Raw genomic sequence first — 23,163 nt, forward strand, 5'->3', positions numbered from 1 at the left:
TCATTTCACCAAGTCCCAATCCAGTCTCACCGACTACCACAGACATCCTGTTACAGAAACGCAGTTGAAATACAAAAATACAGGTTTAAAAAAAGTGATATCTCTATTTGGTACATTCTTGGAACTATGATTCAATGCTAATTCAAAAGTACTCATAACCAATTTAAATAGCCTTCCCAACTGGTGCTGCAGAAGGAAACAGTTAAGAAATGGAAGTCTCAGTGATCACTCAAAAACAAGACAGACCAGCAGGGTTTCTGAAAATTCATGTCCTTCACCTCTCTCAGCCTGTTCTGGTCCCTTACTTATGCACACACTCTTCTTCTTCACCCCATCAAACAGACCATTTATCATATTTTATATAATCTTAAACTGAGCTTGATGACACCAGGCTACAGATGCTTGCAGACTATTTATTTTAAGTTCCACTTTTACCGCAATATTGCTTCAGTCTCCACACACCGTTAAAAAGAAACCGAGCAGTCAAAACTCAGCCACGAGCAAACAAACACATCCACCCGTGTGGCACATTCATTAGCACCTACCTTTCCCTGTAGTCATTATTCTCTTCTCTGCAGTGCTGGGGAGCTGCTGGAGAAGGCTCTGTGCTGGGGAGCAGCCGTCTCTCAGTACATGTTTCTCAGCAACTTAATCACCAGCAAACTCGCCAGCCTCCTACACCCCTTTGCTGTGTGACCTAGCAGGCGAGTGCCAGCTCTCCTCCAAAATAAAAGCCAGTTCAGCATGAGCTGAGCTCCATGTGCCCCCCTGTGCCTGCCTGCTCACTCCCCTCCCCTTCTGCATGAGAGGATTTCAGCAATATGCTTATTTACAGAGCTGTCAGAAAGGGAGCAGAGCTCCTCTTGTCCATTTATACCTTCCACAAGGATGAACTATCAATTAATGGTGTTCATTCAAATATCACTCACACATTACTGCTCTCTCTTGGCCCACACAGGTGAAGAAGCATTTATTTGCTTTTTTCATGCCTGAAAATGCCGAGTCAATGAAACCAATCTTCTGTTTCACTTTGTATTCCAACGTGAGAACTGTATTAATAGAGAGCAAGCCATAATGGCAATTTAATTGCACAAGACGGTATGAATGCAAAAACGCACAGTGCAGCATTTACTGTTATCCTGGACAATTGTTACTCCTTCCCATCTGCAATTCTGCTGCCTGGATTTGTGTTGACAAACAAACAATATTCCACCCTCAGATGCATGGCACCACTTGGCAAATGTGGGTGGTTTTCCTTCATATAATAAATATGAAAATAGTTTCCAATGACTCAGCTTTATTACCAGCAAAAAACAGGAATCTAAAATAGCTCCACTTTTCATCTATTTAACTCCAATTTCACAACTTCACAAACAGAATTCATTTAGTAAATAGCATATTTGTCTTATACACCCTCCCAAATATAGAAGTAGTTCTACTGAAAAATAGCATTGCTCCCTCTTCATAAGTTTTCAGTAACTGAAATTACCACGTCTTTTATTTCAGCACTGTTTTAATTAACTTGCTTACTCTTAGAACACACACTCATGCAGTCAGCTACCAAAATTGCATCCTCCCCTCACCTTACTCCACAAGTACCCGTGGGAGAGATCTCAGCTCCAGAATTCCGGCTTTAAGATCCTGCTTTGATTTCCTTCCAGCCCAAGACCACTACCACCTCCACTGTCCCTAAATCTTGCTCTTCTGAATCAAAATTCAACATCAACAAGAAAGTTCAATGCCTTCCTTTGCCACAGGAACACCACCACAATATCCCCTCCAGCACAAATATAAATGCATCTCACAAAAATTGTGTGACTTACATAAAAAAAATGAAGGTTTGCATCATATTAGGATAATCACAATGATGAAAAGCATAAAAACCACACTGAAACATTTTGGTTGCTAAAAACTTTGGTTTGGGTCATTGGTTCCTATCAGCCTGTATTTTTCAGAAAATAATTTATTTTATTCTTAATCTTCCCTGAAACTTGATTATAACGTCTTCTGGAGTCCAGATCTGATTCAAAGTCAACTCAAATCTATGGAAAATCTGTACAGTTTCTGTAAAGGCCCTTCCAGACAATACCAAGAAAACCCATGAATTTCTTGGAGTCTCTGTCCAATAGCCGCTCTCTGTATCACATCCAACTGAAGATCATCACACAATGCCACTCAAAGACAGCAGCTGACTAGCTGGCAATTACTGGCTCTTTCATGCTGAAAATGTATTTGTCCCAGGGGAATAAGGCATCTGCATAATTAGCAAAAGCAGTTACACAGAAAATAATTAGCTTGCTGAAAGCCCAAAGGGGGAAAAACTGTAATTTTTGCTTCAAGAGGCTGACTAATTATATGCCAAATAACAAAACAGAGATGCACTGAGAATCATCAAGAAATCCAGCATGGATTTTAACTTCTTATTCTAGCTGTAAGGGCTGCTGGTAGCCTAGCAACAAGCAGCATACTTGGGCATGCCAAAACCTCCTCCAACTTAATGAAACACCTCAGATTACTATGCAAACCTCCCCCACCCCACTATGCATTTGATTATTGTACTAAATGAAAAAAACAAAGCCTAGCCAAAAAAAACAATCTAACAATTCAAGATAAACTCAAACAAGCACTAAAGGACTATAGTATAGAAAGATAAGCCAAAACAAAACATGAATTATTTTCAGACTTGAAATTCAGTGTGATTAGAGTTGACTCATTAGATTTCTTCTGTGGGTTAAGAGAATGTCCTATTATTTTAAGCAACTTTTCTAGTAGTCTGTGTAAGATTCCTGTTTGTTTGTGTCTTGGAAACCACTAGATATGAAAACTTTAACAAGTTAGAGAAACTCACTAATCTTCAAAGTACTGCTGACATACAGAGAGTGCTGCTGCAATTCCTTCCTTTTACTTGGATCCTCAGTGACCTGGCAGAGGAAACTGTTATCCCAAATAGCAGTCTCAGAGGCAAAAGACCAGTTTTTACTGTTTTGCACTGTTCCAGAAGCCACACTGCTGTCTCAGCTGCCCAGTAGCACTGTGTTCTGTGGTAAGAGAGTTTTGACAACCACTTTCAGTCTTGCTGTGATTAGCACAACTCTGGTGCTCAGTTATGAGTGACCTTTCTGCCAACAGCCTGCTCTCGGTTACCCACAAGAGAAGCACATTCACACAGTCACCCACCCAACCACTCTGCCAGATTCAAAGGGTTAACAACACTGAGCTATTTCCACTATTTCCTGAGAAAGGCAAATCTTTTGCATGTGCAATATCTATCACCATCCTCCCTGGTGACTCTGACAACTGCTGAAAGTGTCACCTTTGTTCAGAAAGCGTCAGGGACACAAGAAACCTGACAAATTTAGCTTGTCTTTCTCTCACAGGCCACAATAAACTTGTGACTGTGGGTGAAGATAAGGCTCCTTTTGCTGGCTTACACAATCTCAGATAAACTGAAAGTTGCACAGAGCTGTTGACACACAAGATAGGACGAGCATGTAACGCTCTATTTGTGCTGTGCTTGGAGGGCAAGGAGAAGCAACAAACAAACAAACCTATGGCACTAAGGGAAACCAAACCCTCCCCTCAAACACACACAAAAAATGTTAACAAATAATGTTATCATTGCTAACTTCAAAAATGGGAAATACTTTAATTCTTCAACTATAGAACTTATAGAACAACGTTTTCATTTCTAGGGAAGCTGAAAAGGTTCTGGCAGACCAATAGAAGATCCTAGCTTTGCTCTCTTTGACCCTTAACACTACTCCAGCCTCCTTTTCCCCCCAGACCTTTTGTCTTTCTGTCTCAATGTTCATACAGGAGATTCTACTGAGGATAAATCCACTCCACACACAGACTCCAGAGATTGCATCCTGCCACAGCACAAAGCAAGAGCAGGGAGGCATCAGGAGATCAGGTTAAACAGAGTGCAGAATACAGGAGTACTTGTGTTGGGAGGTACTGAAAGCCTGTCCATGGAGTCAGAAGATGGGGATCATGACATCTCAGGACCTCACTGCATAAAAAGGGTAACTCTTTCACTGAAACAGTGACAAAGTGGTATAAAAGAAAAAAAAAATTTCAATTAAGCCTTGAAGCAGAAGATCTGATACACACCAGTGCTTCAGATGTAGCAATACATCTCAGATCACAAGTCTGCCTCCTAGAAACACCAAACAACAGCAATCTACGTAGTACAATGATGCATCGAATTGCTTTTTCTTTTTTTGAAAGTTCATTCTATTCCACTGCTAGCAAGACAAAAATTCCACCTTAGCCTAGCCAAGCAGAAAGCAAGGAAGTTGAGTCAGCAGTAAATCTGTTTCAGTCTGAGTAGGGGTTTCAGAGAAATCACCTGGAGGCTGGGAACCTAAACAAGTTTGCTAAGGGATTAAATATTTACTTCCCCTCCCACCTGTTAAAAAAGAACAAGGACATTTGTTTCTCAACTGCACTTTTTTATCCCTGTAAGGCTCATCCACCTGGACATACAAAATAGTCCCATGTTATGCAAAAGTGTAATTTTAACCCATTCCATCACAAAGAAACTTGTACTAGGTCTTCATCATTCCCAAACATACAAGATAATACATCACATTTCTGAATAATCCAAACGATAACTTCAGGATTTTCAAATCAGTTAATTTTATTGATTCTGCAGGGATGAAGTTTACTGTGTTGTAAAATGGTTATGGCGAAGAAGAATGGTGCCCAGAAGTGAAAAAGTTTTTTTCCTATTTAAAAGAGGAAACACCTCTCTGCTCTTGACTTTGAAGAGCATGGTGGGAATGGCTGGGACATCATCTCCCCTGCTCCTGGCCCTGCAGAGGGTATGAGCTTGATAGGAACACACAGTGCTGAACTCAGGTTCTTCATCTGCTCTACTCAACTGTCAGCGGAAAGATGCATTTCCTCACCAAGGATTCTCACAAAAATCTACTGTTAAACAATACTTATTCAATTTCTAATACCTGTTAAAATTATTTCCTAGCTGATAAGCTTATCTGTAAACACAGTAATAAACACTTGTTACTACAGTAAGCTTGTTACTACTAGTCTCAGACAAGACAGACAGAATTAAGGCTCAGATTAAGGGTCTCTGGCTATCAGTCCTAAACACACAAAATATGCACATTCAGTGTCCTGCTTTGGGACAGATTTGGGAGGAATCCCAAACACTTAGGAACTGCAAAATACAAACAACATGAGCTTTAAACAGAACACTGATGCATTATTGTGTACACTCTCGATGCCTTTTAGGGCATTAAACTGAAAAGGCAATTCTTCTCTGAAATTACTATTTAATTCACCTTATGAACAATTTACATGCACATGGACTTGAGAACAGGAGATGTATTTCCCTAATGTAACTCTAGAGGACAAGAAGACAGTTACAGCACCACCTTCTCTTCTCAAAACTTAGGCTTCTTTCTCCTTCTGATACTACAAAAAGACAGCAGACAAACTAAACATCCATTTTATTTATTGCAAAGGCACTGTGTATATTTCTGAACAATCACCATTCCTGCTTCCCCTAACAGAATGTTTGCTGTATATCCATTTGAATGCCTCACCAACTGAAAATTGCTAAAAGCACCAAACAGAGAATACTTCTACTCACCAACTGAAGTCTGGACCATGTTTCCAGATTTTTGGACCTCATCGAATTTTGTAAAAATTACATTCAACCTGTTTGAAAAGTAAAGAAATACACAATTAACAACCAAATTTAAATTTTAGGAATATTAGAATCATAAAATCCCTAAGGCTGAAAAAGACCTCTAAGGCCATCGAGTTCAACCTTTAACCCAGCACCACCGTGTTTACTACTAAACCATGTCCTCAAATGCCACATCCACATGGCTTCTGAACACTTCCAGGGATGGTGATTGCACCACTTCCCTGGGTAGCCAAATTCTAACATCTTATGATCTTATAGAAGAGATTTGGCTTCACTCAGGTCATTGGGAGCACTGTCAAAAATGTCAGCAGAAAATGTCAAGCCAAGGAAGTTATTTTAATATCTTCAAAAAAAACCATCAACACACAAAAGTGGAAAGGAAAACCTGAGATATAACTGAAAATACTACATTACTGAAGATGTGATAAGGCTAATTGTAGACGCATTTCCAGTTCATCACCACTTTTTCTATCTTAATTATTTACAGAAATACCACAAAACACACCCCTAAAAACCAACTTGACACAACATTTGTCTCTGGCCCTGACACCTTCCCATTTATGTCACAGGTCCACCAGAGCAGAAGATTCTTATCACATCTCATCATTCCTTCCCAGTGAGTTTATTACTTTAAGGCACATTGTGGGAGCAGATGTTTCCACTGGAGAACAAGAGGCAACAACAACAGTGCTGCCTCCACCTGCATGTGCCCCAACTCCAAAAGCACCTCTTCCCTCTGAGCACTGGCAAGCTGCCATCTACTCCATCCTCAGGGCTAACCATGCTCTGCCCTGAGCACTGGAGGCAAGATGCAGAGCAGCTTTCTAATGCACCTCAAACAGCAGAAGCAGAGGGACATGGCTTTAGTTTTGACATAGGATTGGTTGCTTTTTGTTTGAGGTTTGGTTGGGGGGCAGGGAAGGGAAGCTGCTTTTTTTTCTTAAATAAAATATTAAAATGGATTATTTTGCTTGTGTGTTTTTGTTGTTTATGACAGCCTAAGCTGCATAAACAAAAGGTACTCTGAAGTGTCTCCTCCCTGCATATGCAGAACATACAGGAAAAATATTAATTCCCTTAATCTTGATCATCACTAAGTAAATCTGAGTGTTTATCAGATTAAAAATAAAAATAAAAAATGAAACAATGATCCTGGGAAAAGGTTCAATCATGAGGTTCCTGAAGTCTTCAGAAGGAAGGAAGGGAATAAAAAGCAGCCCAAAAGTAGTGAAGACCTAAGGACATTCCCAGCTTACCGAGACTGGGGTAATCCTTTTTTACTGAGATCAGCCCTTACACGTTCACCAACATGTCTGTAAATTTCCACAAGGCTGTTTATTGCTGCATCTCGAACCTGGATGTGAGACATGAGAGAAATCAACCATCTTTACAATTTAAATTAATAAAATCCCTAATAAGTCCTACATTAGAGAACTAAATTTGTCTATTTCTCAGCAACAACAGCTGCCACTACACACATTAGCACACAGCTCATGAAGGAGCTTCCAACCCTGTCTTTCACATGTTAACAGTATCAGCAGGTAATTGAATTGAAAAGGCAGTGGAGGCGTAAGATGAAAGGTTTCATGCAAAAGGGGCTTGGCTGCCTTTGCCAAACTCCTCCCATTGTATACAACAGGTATATTTACTGGATGAAAAAAGGATAGAGACACAAACAGACCTTATATTAGTGGGATATTATCAAATAAACTGATTTTTAATGCTGTCTTAAAAACTTACATTTCTATGTTGATAACAAAACAGGGAGGCGGGGAGGAATATTCAATCACCTGAGTCACCATGAATTTTGCATATTTTCCAAACTGATTTGCAAGAAATTGCTGAGCACATCCTTCCTTCCAGCCAACAGAAGAGACATAAATCTGATTAAGTGTCACCTTTCTGTACTTAAACCCTTCCTCCACTAGACACAGCAGGCAGAGAAGGTAAACAAAGTGCTCTGCCTACAGAAACACCAACTGTGCAGTTCTGCTTCTCAGAGGATGGCCCAGCAGCTACCCCCACACACACCCCAGGACTAGACAAGGAATATCCTGAGACACAAGCCAGAATTGCCTGTGGGTGGGAGTCAGAGGGCAGGCACACATACCCTGCCTCCTGGCCAAAGAAAACCCCAACACCTGACTCACACCCACCCTAACACCCTGACTCGTTCTCCTGCCCGCTTAGCAGGTCCCTGCCAGCCTCCAAACCCCTCCTGCACTCATGCCAGCCCTCACTCAGCACTGCTGCCCATCAGCCCCATTTGCCACCAGTGCTGCTGGGCACAGCAGGCTGCGGGGACCCTCTGGTGCCCCCAGTTTTGGGTACACAGACCCCAGCCCAGTAACCTGCAAGGATTGCCCTGTGTGCACAGCTAAGCAGAGGCACAGCTGCAGGACTGTAAATCTCAAGAGGCAAGGCAAGAAGCCCCTACCATCATACTTGGTTTAGTCAACCACAGCAATAATAAAGCTTTAGTAATTTTATGTTTGAAGGAGTTTAAGTATTGTTGTCACACCAGATGCACATTGGGTTAACTCAATCTCATCAGCTGAAAGCAACAAAAGCACTATTTCTGAAAAGGGCTCTGGTGGAACAGCTTCCACATCCACAACAAAAGAAAAAAACTGGACTTGACCGGGAGTTGTTTCTCCCCTCTGTCCGAGAGAGGGCAGCAGTGACCGAGCCCAGCGAGTCTCGCAGCGCTCAGCAGCAGCTCCAGGGCAGCGCCGGACCAGCCCTAGCCCAGGGCAGACACTGTTCCACCCAGAGCTGCTGTCACAGCCATTTCTGTCTGACCAAGTCAGGCACAGGCTATCTGGGGATGAGGGACCAGACCCAGGAGAAAGGGAAAGAGATCAGCCTGGTTTCCCCCTGCAGCTGGATACAGGACAAGAAGCTGTGGCAGGCACAAGGAAGAGGCAGCACAAAGGAAAAATGTCTCAGTGCCCTCACCAACTTTCCAATTCAGCTCACCTATGGAAAAATGTCTCAGTGCCCTCACCAACTTTCCAGTTAATTCAACAGCTCACCTATGGCAGCACCAAGGCACCTATGTGCTTAAGCCATAAACTCAGGATTTCCTTGGAGGGTAACAGCTTGCTTAGTCCCAGCTCAGAACTACAGAGGACCCTAAACATTAAATTTCTTGGAGTAATGAGTTTACCATCCTGCACTGGCACAAGCAGCAAGGGAAGGCTGCTTCACTCTCAGTCCTCTTAGCAAGGGGAGACCCTGACAGCCACAGAAATCTGGCCAACTCCCCAGAGCAAACACAAACCCATTCTACAGCTGGACACCCCACACCTCCTTCCAGCTGAACACCCTCCTCAGACCTGGATCACAGATGTGTCACCCGGGGTGGGAGAACAACCAACAGCATTATCCAAAAACTGCCAATCCACATTACACAGCGAGTTTGAACACTACTTCTCCACCTCCCTCTTCTCACTAACCCCAAATCTAACTTGCATCTAATCCCAAACAAGACTAAAAGCACTAAGGAGTAACAGATTTTATTCCACTTGTATTTTCATTGGGTAGCACTGCTGATTAAAGGTTGTCTTCCCCCCTATTCAGAAACTGCCTGTACAACCTGTGGCAGTGCACATGGCCAGGCTGTCTGACTGGCCCCATCTGCCCTCCCTGCCCAGACTGGTTTCTCTCTCAAAGTGAGGGGTGCTGCACTGAGCCCACAGGGATCCCTGCAGCCTCCAAGGCACAGGAGTTCCCTTCCCACAAAGGCTTCCCTCTTCTGCTCATCCCACCTGCAGATTCATGTTGTTCTGCTAAACCCTTGGAGTAACTGATATGCTGGTTTGGACATACTTCAAATTACACCTCTCCAAAACCAGCCAAGGGTTCTGTGTGCACAGCATTGTTCAGAGCTCACCACCAGCAGCACAATTAGCTCATTTACCAACAAGGCAAGCAGCACAACCTTTAGATGTGACTCACAGCAAAAGCTCACCTGGCTGTTTGGATCTCCAAGTAAGTTACATATATGTGGCACTATCTTACTCAGTGTTAAACTCTGAGCTCCAGATCTGGGAATAAAGAACAAAAAGCACCATTACGAATCAGAGCAGGCTCATGTACACAACACAGGTTTGCAGAAGGCTCTGACTTACGCATTGAGTGTTGCAATAAGGCAGAGGCAAATCCCTTCTCTTGTCCGAAAATTCTTGTGTTTGAATCCTCCCAGCATCCTGTCCCACACGTACTGAGGAAGACAGGAAAGAGAAAAAAATGAGATGGGGTAAGAAACAGATTCTGTCTTCCAGCAGACATACACCACATCACCTCTGGTGCTCAAATACAAGCTTTACACCCATCCAAACAGAACAGGACAAAAAGGAGCAAGATACTTTTAGATCTGACTGACTAATTCTTAGTTTTGTGCTCACTTCACAGTAACTCCCCTCTACCTAAAACAATGCTCATACTTACAGAAAGCAAGTACCTTCCAAAAACCTGGAACAATGGCTCTTGACATATACCCATCCCATCCTTGGGAAATCCACTGACATGCTCTTGTGTATCCTATCAGGCAATAGCCTTCCCAAGTAAAGTAAACACCTTATAAAAAGGTCTAGGGAGATGAAGTTATTTCAGACAGAAAAATGGCAGAGAAAACCTTCTGACACAAAAAAGGTTTCCTTTTTTCACACAGCCAGTCATTCATGCTGTGGAGGACTGCTGAACATACCTGAGGGTTAGCAGCTTGTTCCATGATTTTCAGCAGCAAGGTCTGATCCTGCTCCCTCACTGAGTCCTTAGAATCTCCCAGCCTATCAAGTAAACTTGGAAGCACTAAGGAAAGAAAACAGGAACATCCATATGCCTCTGGAAAAAACTAACAGTGGCAGAGCCCCTCTGCTCTCCCCCCAAAGCCCAATGGAGGCACCAGCCTCACTGCCCTTCAGCAGAGCATGAAAACCACCAAGAGCCTCCCAAGTTCTCTCCTGGGAACCAAGACAGCTCTGAGTCCAGCAGCCAGTGCAGGTGGTGGCAGTGATGGTGACACTCTCACAGACACCCCTCACCTGTGCCAATCTGGGCCTTGAAGCGATCTTGCAAGCGGGACACCAGTGCAGAGATGATGTCAATCCCCAGGAGAACCACCTGCAAGCACAGAATAGGCAATGAACTGATGAACACTGCAACTGCCATTGCTGCTCAGTGCTAAATTCATGTATATAGATGTTCAAGGTACACAAACCATGTGCATAAACCGTTTCAGTATTTGCTGTAACTAGCATTCCTAATTCATTGCAATGATGACAATTATAATTAGAAAATGGTATGCACTAAGAGCTGCTTAATTATTTACTAGCAGAAATGAAACCAAACACTTTTATGACGTAACTGGAATTCAAAGAAAGACACCTAGTTTGAGAGAAGCTTCATGACAGGCTGCAGATCAGAAAACCTGCTCTGATTTTAACTAAGCTTACTTACTAAAAAAAGGTACCTCACATACTGAAAGTACTGTGCAGCCTGTATGTGAAACACTTCACAAAACTCTATAGACCATGATCGTGCTGGTACAAGACACTTCTCCCTAGGTTTTTGGATAAGCACCGAGGTTAATCACCCTGGAAGCGTTAGGGACAGCCAGGCTCCTGAGGTGGTGCCACCGGGGCTGTTCCAACACAGCCCAGCTGCCTGTACATACCCACAACTGTACATATATACACAGACAACCAGGGCAGCGGTGGTGGCCCCAAGCCTGCCAGACGCCAAGGAGCGTTTGGACAAGGCTCTCAGGCACATATGGGATTGTTGGAGCTGTCCTGTGCAAGAGCCAGGAACTGCAGCTGATGATCCTTGTGAGTCACTTCCAGCTCTGGATATTCTATGATACATACATGCATTTGCACTCCGGTGTGTTCATGTGCACAGCTGTACTCGTTGTGTACCGCTGTCGGTGCCGGGAGCTCGGTTATCCCCGCAGCCGCGCGTTACCGGAGCCGCGTCCTGCTGTGCTGCGGCCGCTCGGCAGGGGGCGCGCTCCATCGCCGCTGCCGCCGCGCGCTGGCCCCGCCCTCTATGCAAATCTGCGCCCGTCTGGCGCGGAGCACTCTGGGTAGCGGCGCCGCCGAAGGGTTCGGACCCGGGTCGGAGCCGCCCGGGCTCGCCGGGCCCCGCGCGGTGCGCGCCCCCGAGCCGGGCGTCGGGCAGTGGGCGGGCCGGGGGCGCGCCGCCCCTCGCCGGGACCTAGGCGAGGTTCGCGCTCCCCTACGGGCGGCGCGCCCCAGCGGCCGCCAACCGTCCTTATCTGGGGGTTGCGCGGCTGCTCAATGAGCGTATGGCGAGAGCAGCCCTGCTAACGCCTTAAACAACACAGCAGCGCCCGCTCCGTGCGCGGCGCAATTTTTGGAACCTCGCACCGCGGCGTGTGCGCGGCGCGTTCTGAACAACGCTCACCTCGAGCTGAACCGAGCACCCTGCGGAGCTGTGCGGGACCCGCGTGGGGCTGCGACCTCCGGGCACCGCTCCCGCCTCCCGGCACCGCCCCCACTGTCCCTTCCCCCTCCGTGCCCAGCGCTGCTCCCAGCGGAGCGCGTGCGGGGCACACCCGGTGCTGCTCTGCGCTGAACCCCGTGCGCTACTCGCGCACCAGCGGTCACCCCACGGCCCTCCTCAGCCTGTCACATGGATCCGCTCCAGATTCGGCTCCGGAACACCCAGGGAACCACGCGTGGTGTGGCAGGGGGAACAGCCTACTACTACAGGCCGAGTATCCTGTGAAAAAAACCTTCCTAAATATCAGCCCCTGGATCTTGTCACAACAACACAACTTCACCTTCTCCAAAGAGCGCCTGCAGTCTTCTCCCCTCACAGTAACAGACCCTTCAACACTGCCAGTTTTTAATTTAACAATATTTACTCATACACCAAAGGAGCTTTTTCCTCGTGCTTTTGTTTAGCTGTGTTTCGTTTTCACATTCATCTCGCCCACTGGATTTAATCTCCCATTGCCAAATGCTCAGCCAGCTGCCCTAAGGGCTATCGCTGCCCGTGTCTGCCGGCTCAGGGCAGCCTCACCCGCCTGGGGCCCGGCAGCAGAGCCCAGCAAGAGGGTGGGCTCCAGAGCCGCATCAGTGCGGAGATGCTTTTAGGGAATGTCAATGGCACTCTGAGTGCCAGTCACCATTCACAGCTGCCTCATCAGAGCCCCATCACGGCAGCATCCTGCACAGAGATAAGTGCACTGCCTGCAATTACAGAGATGTGCCCCAGGGATAAATTCGATCCCGGGAGAGGAAGGAATCCATCTCTTCTTCAAACTGCCCGAAAGCCAGGAAGAGTGAGGGGAACTCATCACTCAAACATGAAAGGAAACACATGCACAGTGCAAATATACCCTGCAGTTCACCCCCAGGAGAAGGCCAGGAGGATGAGCTAAGCCATGCACGATTTTTTGCTGTTGTCCTTATAAATTAGCACAATTATTACAGTGGTGCTTGGACAGCTATTGAGGAAACAGCAACTGGGGTGAGCAAATGTTACTCCCAACTATGCTGGATTCATTTATCAACCCCAATGTGACACCTGCCTCAGAAGGTCAGAGGCAGAAAGCAGAAATCATGTATGGATTGACAGAGTCAACAGATCCGCTACAGACAGATAACAGACAACCCAGGGCACGGCTGGCAAATGAACAAAGAATTAATTGAATTCCAGCCCTGGCTGCATTGCACTGAGTGCACTGAAGAGCCCACCCGTTCACTGCTGGAACAGTTACTGAGGCTCTGCCTGAATTAACACACACCAGGGGCCAGAAGGAAGCTCGGGAGCAGCGATGGGCCCTGGCAGCAGCCATCCCACTGCCTGATCCCGATGCAGGCCTCTCCCCAGGGCAGCCGGCTGGCGGGCACAGCCCCACACCAAGGCACAGGAAGGGCAGCTCTCCATCCAAAATTCCAGATAACGCTGCAATACTGATAACCACAGAGTTATTCCAGGCCTTGACATCCGCCCAGATCTTTTAGCCTCCTATTTACACAGGCCCCCAAAAGAGCGATCACAGAATCAGTGACAGCCCTCGGCCTGAGGGTCTGCTTCTGCTCATTTGACTCCTGAGGTTCCCCAAGACAGGCAATAAAGCAAGTTGTGCCACCCAGTATTCAGCTCATTTGGCATCTGCTGCTGCTTTGTCTTGTCTCAGAGTGCTTTCTGTAGGCGCCAAGGGCTGTCAGCAAACCCTTCTCCTGCCTCTCTCCAAATGCCAGGTCATCTCTCCCAGTAAAGAAGTCTCTTGTTAGTTCCCAGGATGCAACACAGCCTTTTCCAATACAGACAGTCCTTTTTTTTTCAGAGGTCAACAAAAACAACTCAAAGCATCTGTCCTTTAATATGTGGCTGGTGTTGAAAGACTTGCAGGCAGCTCCCCATATCAGAGAGCAGAGTCCATCATCATTGCTCCAGCAGTACATGGTCACCAAGCATGGCAGACAAATCCATCCAGTTTAAAACAAGACATACCTAAACACACTCCCAGAAAAGGATAAAGAAGCTTCACAATCTAGCAACATCTGATTGAGCAGAAAGAAATCAGAGTGAATCAGCTCCAGGCCACCCCAATGGCCTGGACAAACTGGGGGGGGAAACAGACAAGCCCTTCCCTCCACTCACCACACCATGCCACAGCAGGGATGTGGTGGTGCCTGCAGGAACCTTTATCCCCCCTCTCTGCAGGGAAGCAGCCGTGGGGTGGGCAGTACATCCCCACAAAGTCACTGCACTCTGCCAGCCTCATGCTGAACCTTCCATGCCTGGCAGCTTGGGACTAAAAGGGAATGCTGGAGAGAGCTTCTACAGCAGCTGTGCCACCAGCTTGCTTCATGCTGCTCCAACACGCTGATTGTCACCACTGGTGGCACAGCTCAGCTATATCACTTTGAACTCTGAGAGGTTCTCTTTGGAGAAGGGATGGGAAATGGAAGACAAGACTTCTAAATCCCAATATGAAGAAAAAAACCCAGAATTTTAAGAGTATTCAACCAGGGGTTTTTTTGAAGAGTTGCTTAGCTAATCTTCTAGATTCATAAGCAAAAACATGGAGAAGCACTTGCATACTTTGAGTAAATTTAATATACTTTTGAAAAAAGTGTAACACTTCAGATTACACGCTGAGAAGTCCAAGGCAAGTATAGATGGCTCACATCACTGCTGGTCTGATCAGTGCTGATCAGTCAGAGAGGGAGCAGTTCTAATTCCTTGTGACATGAAACATCCACCACAACTGAACTGGGCACTCAAGACCAAGCTGAAGTTAGATGATATTGGCAAATTTAGTTTTGAAGCCAGGTATTTTGGGTCAGCACAGCAGTAACCAAAGTCCTGTCAGAGAAGCCTGGAATCAGCTTCTGAAATGCTGTATCACATCTGCACACAACTATAACCACATCTACTCTGGAATAGTCCATCTCCTTCTGCTATTCCAAGAGTTCTCATTCATCTTCCAAGGCAGCACCACATCTGCACTGGAAGCATGAGCCCCTCTCCCCAGCCCAACAATCCTCACACAGACACCGATGCTAAGTTTTTTTGTACAACACGATTTACAAAACCAACACCAGCAAAGAAAAAGGCAGCAAGAGTAGCACAACTGATTTTACTGCCATGACTGCAAGCTATGGTCGAAGAGCTGAATGAGGCAAAACTTGAAATATATATTCTTGAGTTCTTTCTCTAGATTGATGAGATACCATCCATTCTGTCACAGACACCACCTTGAAAATCCTCAAACTCCCTGATGGAATTAGGTGAACCAAAACATCCAACGAAACCACCAGCACTTGTAAAATAAGCAAAAAAATGGTTATTGAAAGTTGTTCTTCATTTACAAATCTGGTAACAGATGAGCAACTCAGTAAAAAATGCATATTTCTACAGTGAAATAAGTTCCAGGAGAACTAAGGTCATTTAAATGTTGGGAGACATTAAGAAAAGGTTGTCAGAAATTATCTCTACAGAGATGTATTTTTACCACTACTGTTAGGACACAAGGGCACCTTTCATGTGCAAAAGCGAAAAATTCCAGTAACTATCTTCTGGATTCAGTAAAAAAAGCCAACAAAAGCCCTTCAGTTGTCTCTTGATCTAAAAGCTAAAGATTTGGTAGAACACATGAGAAATTCAAAACAATTTAAAGAAAATGCACTGCAGAGCAAAAAGTTATCATTACAAAAATTCCACAGAGTGATGCTTAAAAGAACATAATCACCCTGAAATGCAGACATCTGCTTCCAGAAGAGCTGACAAGTATGTCCCAGGTGAAAGAGCTGGACCAAGTCAGCCCTCAATCACAGTGCTCCCTACCCTGCCTCTGCTCAGGGGAACTGAAGGGGGGAATTCCAAAGAATAAATTCACCCTGTTTTGCAAAGATGCTCAACTTGTGGTTGTGTATGATGAGAAGAGGAGCAGCCACTGGGCTTTCTCCAAAGGACGTGGAGGGAAGCACAAGTTGCAGAGTCACTGCTGTGGAGTCCAGGAGGCTTTTCTACCCTGAGCACGGTCAGAGCTCCAGACAGCACAGCAGGTAAATCACCACTGACACAAAATACAGTCTGCTAAGTCTCCAGGGAAGCAGCACTCATGGTAATACAACAGGAGACTTTGCAGTGGAAAGCAGAGTTACAACTTACTTCACACTGTCACTTCTCAATTACCCCAAACACTGCTGGAAAAACAGCAGCACCACCATTTTCAGGAAGGTGGTCCTGCTTATGCAGCACCTTACCTATGGATACTCAATGCTTAGTGTCTTCACATGAATCGACATCAAAACAAAACACCTGCACTACCAACTGCTATTGCCTTTGGTTCCTCACCACACAACTGTTAAATATCTTAGTCACAAACACCGCCACTATTCCATACATTTCCACTGCCCTCAGCTGAGCATTTACACTTAGAGCCAGGCCCTCAGCCAGGAAGGAAAAATTAATGTAACTGTGAGTGCTGATGAGATCTTGCCCTGGGATCAGCCTGGGATCAGCACCACTTCCCTGTAGCTTTGGTAACCAGTTGCATCTCAGAGTTCAAGGCATAATGAAGCCTCATACAATGAGGCTTCATTGTATGAAGCATTCCTTTTGCTACAGAAAAGCAAAAAGAATACGGCAAGGACAATAACAAGGCCATTGTATTGCCCTGTTTAGCTTTTTGTAGGAAAATGGAAAGCCTTTATTATGGCAACTAATCAATTGCCAGCACAGCAATGTGCCTTATTAGCAGAGCAGGCTGCTTTACCTAATAACACTGCCTTCCCCTCCATTAGCAGCAAAAGGCTGCTACAGTGCACAGAGCAAGGGAGAAATCACACTGGGAATCTGCCTGCAGGCAGAGCCATATTAGCTGGAGCACCTCAAAAGCTCCGAGCACAGAAGCACTGACCCCAGCTCCATCTCTAACACTACAAGAATAGAAAGGGTCAACACATTTTAAAACTGGAACAGAAGTGTTTCTGAGGATTTAGACAGCATCTGGAAAAAACAAGGGAAGCACACAACCTAGCAGATAATCACCGACAATCTTCTGCTCCCTTAGGACTCACAAAGTCCAGTAACAACTGTGAGGATGTTCAAATATCCAGATACTCCCCTTAATCACCAGTTCCCAAGCTTCTGAACATCTGCACTTGCAGATTACACCATTCAACACCAGCTTTTATGATGCATTGATGACAGGATGCATGGCCAACCTCATGAGGAGGGCACCAACGAGGTGCAGACACAGCAAAGTCCCAGCAGCTGTTGGCAATGTGAAAAAAGTGGGGATCAGTCAGGGAGGCAGAGCAGCCCCAGTGGTGAGGAGCAGGCAGCAGCTGAATTGAGTGGGAATATTACAAGATGATGACAGCTCTTGCTAGGTCATGGCTAATGAAGCTTTGTTCTTGCCTTGTTTGGGAAGAAAAGGAATACATGCAATTAAAAATGCAATAGCATTTTCAGTAGCCCCAGTCTTTGTAACACTCTGGAAACACCCTAAGACCTTGAGCTTTCACAGCACCTCCCACCCTGCACACACTGCCTGCTCAGCACGTACCACACAGTCCTACGCCTTTGGAAAGCATCTCCAGACACAATCAGCAACAGCTTAATGTACAACAGTGAAGAACTCCATTCAGAAAAGAAGAAAGGTTCCAGATGCCTTTGTCAGCCACAGAAAGATACAATAGCCCAGGAAAGTGAAGAGGTGGATGCTAGGAAGAGAAAAGGGTGAGGTGGGAAGAAGGAATTCCACAGAGGAAGGCACCACTTCAGCCAGAATCCTGCTCACACTCTTTCTGACCCATGTAGGAGAAAGGCCAGAGGATGACCCTTAAAGGCACAGGTTAAAACACTTCCCAGTCTCACCAACACCAGTGAGGGGTGCAGCTGAGCTACATCTAACCCAGCTTCTACAGCAGCCACAGGACCCAGCACAGCCCATACAGCGATGCTTCCCACTGTTCTACAACGTCAGTGAAGACTGAGAGCTACTGCCTGAGCGGTTGACTACATCAGTCTCTTCTTCTGCCATTTTCTCTTACTCCCTCTCCAAGCTATTCTTCATTGCTGTTTCTCAATTCATAGCAAACAACTTCAAGGGAAAACTTTCAGGGGCTTACCATCAGTGCTATACTCCAGCTAAAACCAGGACCCAGCAGAAACAGTGTCACAAGAACACAGAAGGGGACAGGCCCAGTGCTGACCTGCTCCCCTGAGTATGCCTATGCAGGTGGAACCAGACCTCACGGCAGCAGATATGCACCAGTGCCTGTCTGCAAGCTGGGCAGCTGTCAGCATGCCCTCTGCTGGAGCTGCTGTGTGATCCTGCAAGGGACAGGGACGTTTGAGTGAAGTGACACCGCTGGCCCAGCCTAGCACTCTGCAGACCTTCTTACACAGCTTTTGGCTCAGCAGCTTCAACCACTCTGTAGCCCGTGCACGCCTCTTGCAGCTATGTCTGACATCCAGCTCTTAGCACAGCTCTTGATTAAGTCCAGCATCACTTTTAACATCGTTTAACTTTTGGCAATTAGATCTCCTCCAACACTTTGATCTATCTGGTCCAGGAAACCAACAAAAAAATATTCTGTGCCTGCCCATTTAAAAGTTAATTCTAGCTTAGAGGGTAATGCTTTCCACATGCTTCAGAACCAAATCCCACATGTCACTTAACACAAAGGAAATAGAAATTATTTCATGTTGATCTCCTCAACTCCTTTTGACCTGTGTGTCTTTCCTTTTGCCTTTTTGGCTGTCATCATTGAGATCTGGAGCAACAGCTGATGCATCACTGTGAGCTCTCACAAGAGAATAAAACATCTGTTTTCCTCCCTCAGACTGAAAACAGATGCCTTTTTAGTTGTGTCCAACAGATACTCAATTATGTGACAGCATAGTGAGGCACAATGCATCTAAATCAGGGCACACCCTCGGGCCACATGGGTGCCTGGCATGTGCTCAGGAACCCAAAAAGGCTCTGCAATCTTATGCAGGCTACCCAGCCACAAGTATCCAGGGTCTGGGACACCTGCACACATCAAGGAGAGTTTTCTTGCCATAGAAATGTCTGCAGAACTGCTCTGGAGCAAACACCACGTGCACCAAGTGCTGTGCAGTCCCCCTGTGGCTCTGCTGTGTACTTGGGGCTTCTCTAATAAGCTGCCTGGAAAACCTAATTCCATACAAAAACCACTCCTTATCAACCAACTCACCTGACATTCCAGATCTGAAAGAGGTGGTAGTCACCATGGGACAACTCTTCAACAAAACGTGCCTGGAGAGATTTTTTCTTGCTACTGTATCTACTCTAGTCAAAGCGTAACTCACTGCTATGAAAAACTCCTGCAAAGACACCTGGGGAAGCCCAGGCACAGCAGAGCAAGGTGACAGCCTGGCAATCATTGGTTAAAGACTCAGCCTGGGACACATGGATGGGCTGACACTGCTAAGACAGCTCGAGCAGTGCCTGTTCCATGTCTGTTTCTGTGGCTGAAGCAATCCAGTCTCCAGACCTTTTCAACTGCAAGCATTTTACAGAGGAAAAAAAACAACCAAATCCCAAAGAAACAAACAACCGAACCCCCATCCCCCAACAAATAAAAAAACCCCCTCAGCCAAACCAAAACAAACAAACAAAAGAAAGTCAGCCACAAAGGGAAGAGCAGGGAATTCTGCATCCTGCACTGCTTGAGGGAGCCAACATTTTGCTAAGGGAAAAGAACAAGCCATCTGAGCAGCTGACAGCACAAGTGGAAAACCAATTGGAAAATTATAGGGACAAACCACATACATTCTGGCTTCTATATCCAGCTCTAAAAACACATTTAAACAAGTCAGGCAAATAGCTCCTATCAATGCTCTAATGCCACAGCTACACAAACAAGCATCCATCATGTAAAGAGGTTTCCATGAATTCTTGTGGATTAATACAAGTAAAGTATTAATTAAGTGTTCAACTAAATCATTAGTTCTTGGGTTAATTATCTTAAGCAGAACTCTTTAGACCTGGAACAGATCAGAGGAACAGAAGCTGTAAATGTAACAAAAGAAGCCACTCAGGGTTCAGCACAGGTACACAAAGAGCTGACACCCCGGGGGAGCTCAGCCAGACCAAGCAGGCACCTCTGGACAGGCTCTACTCACCTTTCACAATGCTTTCACTACATTTTTCTCTCCTTCACAACTATTTTTATTTTCAACATAATAATGGCTAAGCTGAATCAAGTGTTTAAATAACTTTTTTTTTGTAACTTTAGAAGACTGATGCCTTGTTTTGTAATTGTTATTTTCTCAGAGGTTTGTTCTCACTGGACACTTGCTGACAAGATCAGCATTCTTGCTTTCTGCTGAACAGGCTGGAAGCTCTGTAAGCCTTCCTGCTCCTGTAACTCCAGACGTGGTTTGTTTCCTTTGACATACCTCTTCCAAACTGAAGTATCCCAATATTAATTTTTGTTTTAAATAAAGCAACAAAATTTTCACACAGATGGGAAAACATGGTCACTTTTAGAACTCCAAAACCTGGTGTCTTGTAAATTCTGAAACAAGACAGATAGAATGCTGGATGTGATAGTGTGCCATTGTTAACCTGACACGAAAAGGATGCCAGACTGCTTCCTCCCATCCCAGTCAGCCTTACTGCATATTCCAAACCGAGTAAAATGAAACAGTAACTCTTTACTTTTAGCATAAGAATGGCCCTCATCAATAAATTCAGCTGAGAATTTGTTTCTGAAGGCCAATTAGTTCAACACCATCTCACCTCTGCTGCTCAAATTAGATCAGTCAGGCCACTTTTCTAGAGAAGGTGTTTTGTTGTACTTGATTCTTAACACACAGGTCTTGAGCTGAAACTGACTTCTACTGTTCATTAAAACCTGAACACTTTTCTGTATTCTAGTTGGAAGCAGCCCTGTCAATCCAAAACCAGGTTTAATGAGCTGCTGTGTCACCACCTGTAAGACCCTGCTGACAGATTGTGAAACAGAAAAACTAATTTTATTTTTTTAATCCTTCTCCATGTACAGTAGTATAAGCCAGGCAACGTTTTGTAGCCCCCAAAGACTCCAGCTACATGATCTGACCCACGATAATCTCGGACTTCAGGGGTGTTTCACACAGCTAATAAAGGATCTGCAACACGGATAAGGGAGCAAGATACACACACACACTTCTAGTTCAAATACTGCCAGTCATACCAGGAATTAAGTTATTCTTTTCAGCAAAGAAAAAGGCATTTTGGTTCATTTATCTAGAAGGTTTTAACTTGACATCATCTGATAAAAGTAAAAACTTCAAAGTCACGCAGCGATAGGCTTCAATTACTGTTTCTCTATCAGTCTGTCAGTGGCAGAGTGATTCAGGAAGGAGGAGGGAATGCTGCTGGCAAGTCTCCTGCAGTCTAAGGCACAGAAGCTATTTCAGCTGAATTGGAGATTGAGTTTCACAGATAGTAACTATGTCAGGCTAGAAAACATAATTTAGAGGATTTAAAATATGACAATGCCCAAGGATAACACAGAAACATACTATGCTTTTCAGATAACACTGCTTGTAGTACAGGTTAGAGATCAAGTGGCTGCTTTTCTTAAGAACAGACATTGTAAGAGAAGTCGAGCAGATAAGTTACTAAGTCTTCCACAAAATCAACACCACAAACTGACTCAGAAGCAGATGCAGCTGCAGTTATGCCTCTTCTTGCCCTTCATCCTTTTCCTCCTGTAGGTTAATAGCACTTTCCTGCACCACAGCAAGACAGGATATACAAGGTAGTGTTTTTCATTTGTTTTCATATCCTCTTCTAGAACTACAGAGCATTATTACTACCATAAACTTGTCACACTGAGGTCTAGCAGTACTGTATGTTGGAAAGAGGTATTATTTGGCTTCTTCATATACATCTGCCTGCAGTGTTGGGACTGTGCCAGCATGCAGTCCAGTAACAAATGTAGTTCAGTCCAAGATCTATAGATGCAGGAAAAAAATATCCATGCAGACCTACTCATACACTCACAGCACCATTTAAAGAGATTTCTCCTCCATCTTTCAAAGGACTGAGAATTTCAGTGTGCACATACACATTCTGTTCCTTGTCTCCCAATTCATACATCAAAGAAGATGCCACAACCACAAAGCAACACAGAAACAAAGCACAGATTCTTTATTAACTCTTTCTTTATAAAAAAATCTTCAAGAGGTATGCAGGTTCTGCAGTGGTTTCTGCTGTATCTTGACATTTTCATCAACCAAAAGTAAGGAATTTGGATTAGCTGCTACAGGCCAGATTCTGACCCATCACACTAGCACAAAACCAGAATCTTGAGCCAGCTGTCTGCATTCACATTCTCTCTGTCCAGAAACAGGACAGGGAAATCAACTGTCACTACAAATTTCTCTCCTTTTGATGACTTAATTCAGTCACCTAAATTCTATTAGGTAGGGAAAAAATTCCAGAAACAGATTTTTAGCTACTAAGCTACTTCAGTCTACTACAGAGACCACACGTTCTTTAAAGAGTTTCCCAATTATATGCTGACTTTACATGGGCTTTGATGGTTTCTTTAAGTGACTCATTAAATAATCCAAGACAGTGAAAACTTTATTTTGCAAGAGAGGTTAATGCAGTTACATTATTTTCCATAAAATTCTTCTGGATCACTAGATAATTAGGACTAGGAGTCAAGATACAGCAGCATTAACACCTCCCTTTTACCACTTCTCTCCACCAAGAAATACAGGGTCCCAGGAAAATCACCCATGGAAAGCAATCCCAAATGCCTCCTTAGGAGGGCTTGAGAAGACATGTAACACCAATCAACACCAGTGTCGGTTTCTCGGCTGTTTCAATGACCTGGAAAGGCCCGGGGTGTCCTTGGGCAGCCCGCGCTTCAAAGGACGAGAAGAGGCTTCAGGGTTTTTCTCGGTCTCAGTGTTTATTAATTGTTTATCTAAAAGATTTTCTCTCGGCCCGACAGAGGTCT

The 23,163-nt window shown here is 44.9% G+C and overlaps 1 protein-coding gene and 1 non-coding gene across 2 annotated transcripts in view; one reads left to right on the plus strand and one right to left on the minus strand.

Annotated features, from left to right (window-relative positions):
• Positions 1-23,163, minus strand: part of CLASP1 (cytoplasmic linker associated protein 1) — a 171,113-nt gene that overhangs the window by 114,877 nt on the left and 33,073 nt on the right. Inside the window, exons 3-8 of the mRNA XM_059476504.1 lie at positions 10,726-10,804; positions 10,389-10,492; positions 9,811-9,902; positions 9,651-9,726; positions 6,934-7,031; positions 5,618-5,685 (exon numbers count right to left, since the gene is read on the minus strand). Of these exons, the coding sequence (XP_059332487.1) occupies positions 5,618-5,685; positions 6,934-7,031; positions 9,651-9,726; positions 9,811-9,902; positions 10,389-10,492; positions 10,726-10,804 (517 nt within the window). The remainder of the gene's footprint in view (positions 1-5,617; positions 5,686-6,933; positions 7,032-9,650; positions 9,727-9,810; positions 9,903-10,388; positions 10,493-10,725; positions 10,805-23,163) is intronic.
• Positions 11,950-12,066, plus strand: LOC132075846 (U4atac minor spliceosomal RNA). The gene has a single exon (XR_009418844.1). It is a non-coding gene; the product is annotated as a U4atac minor spliceosomal RNA (small nuclear RNA).

The sequence above is a fragment of the Ammospiza nelsoni genome, chromosome 7, assembly GCF_027579445.1.
Source record: "Ammospiza nelsoni isolate bAmmNel1 chromosome 7, bAmmNel1.pri, whole genome shotgun sequence".
Taxonomy (NCBI): Eukaryota; Metazoa; Chordata; class Aves; order Passeriformes; family Passerellidae; genus Ammospiza; species Ammospiza nelsoni.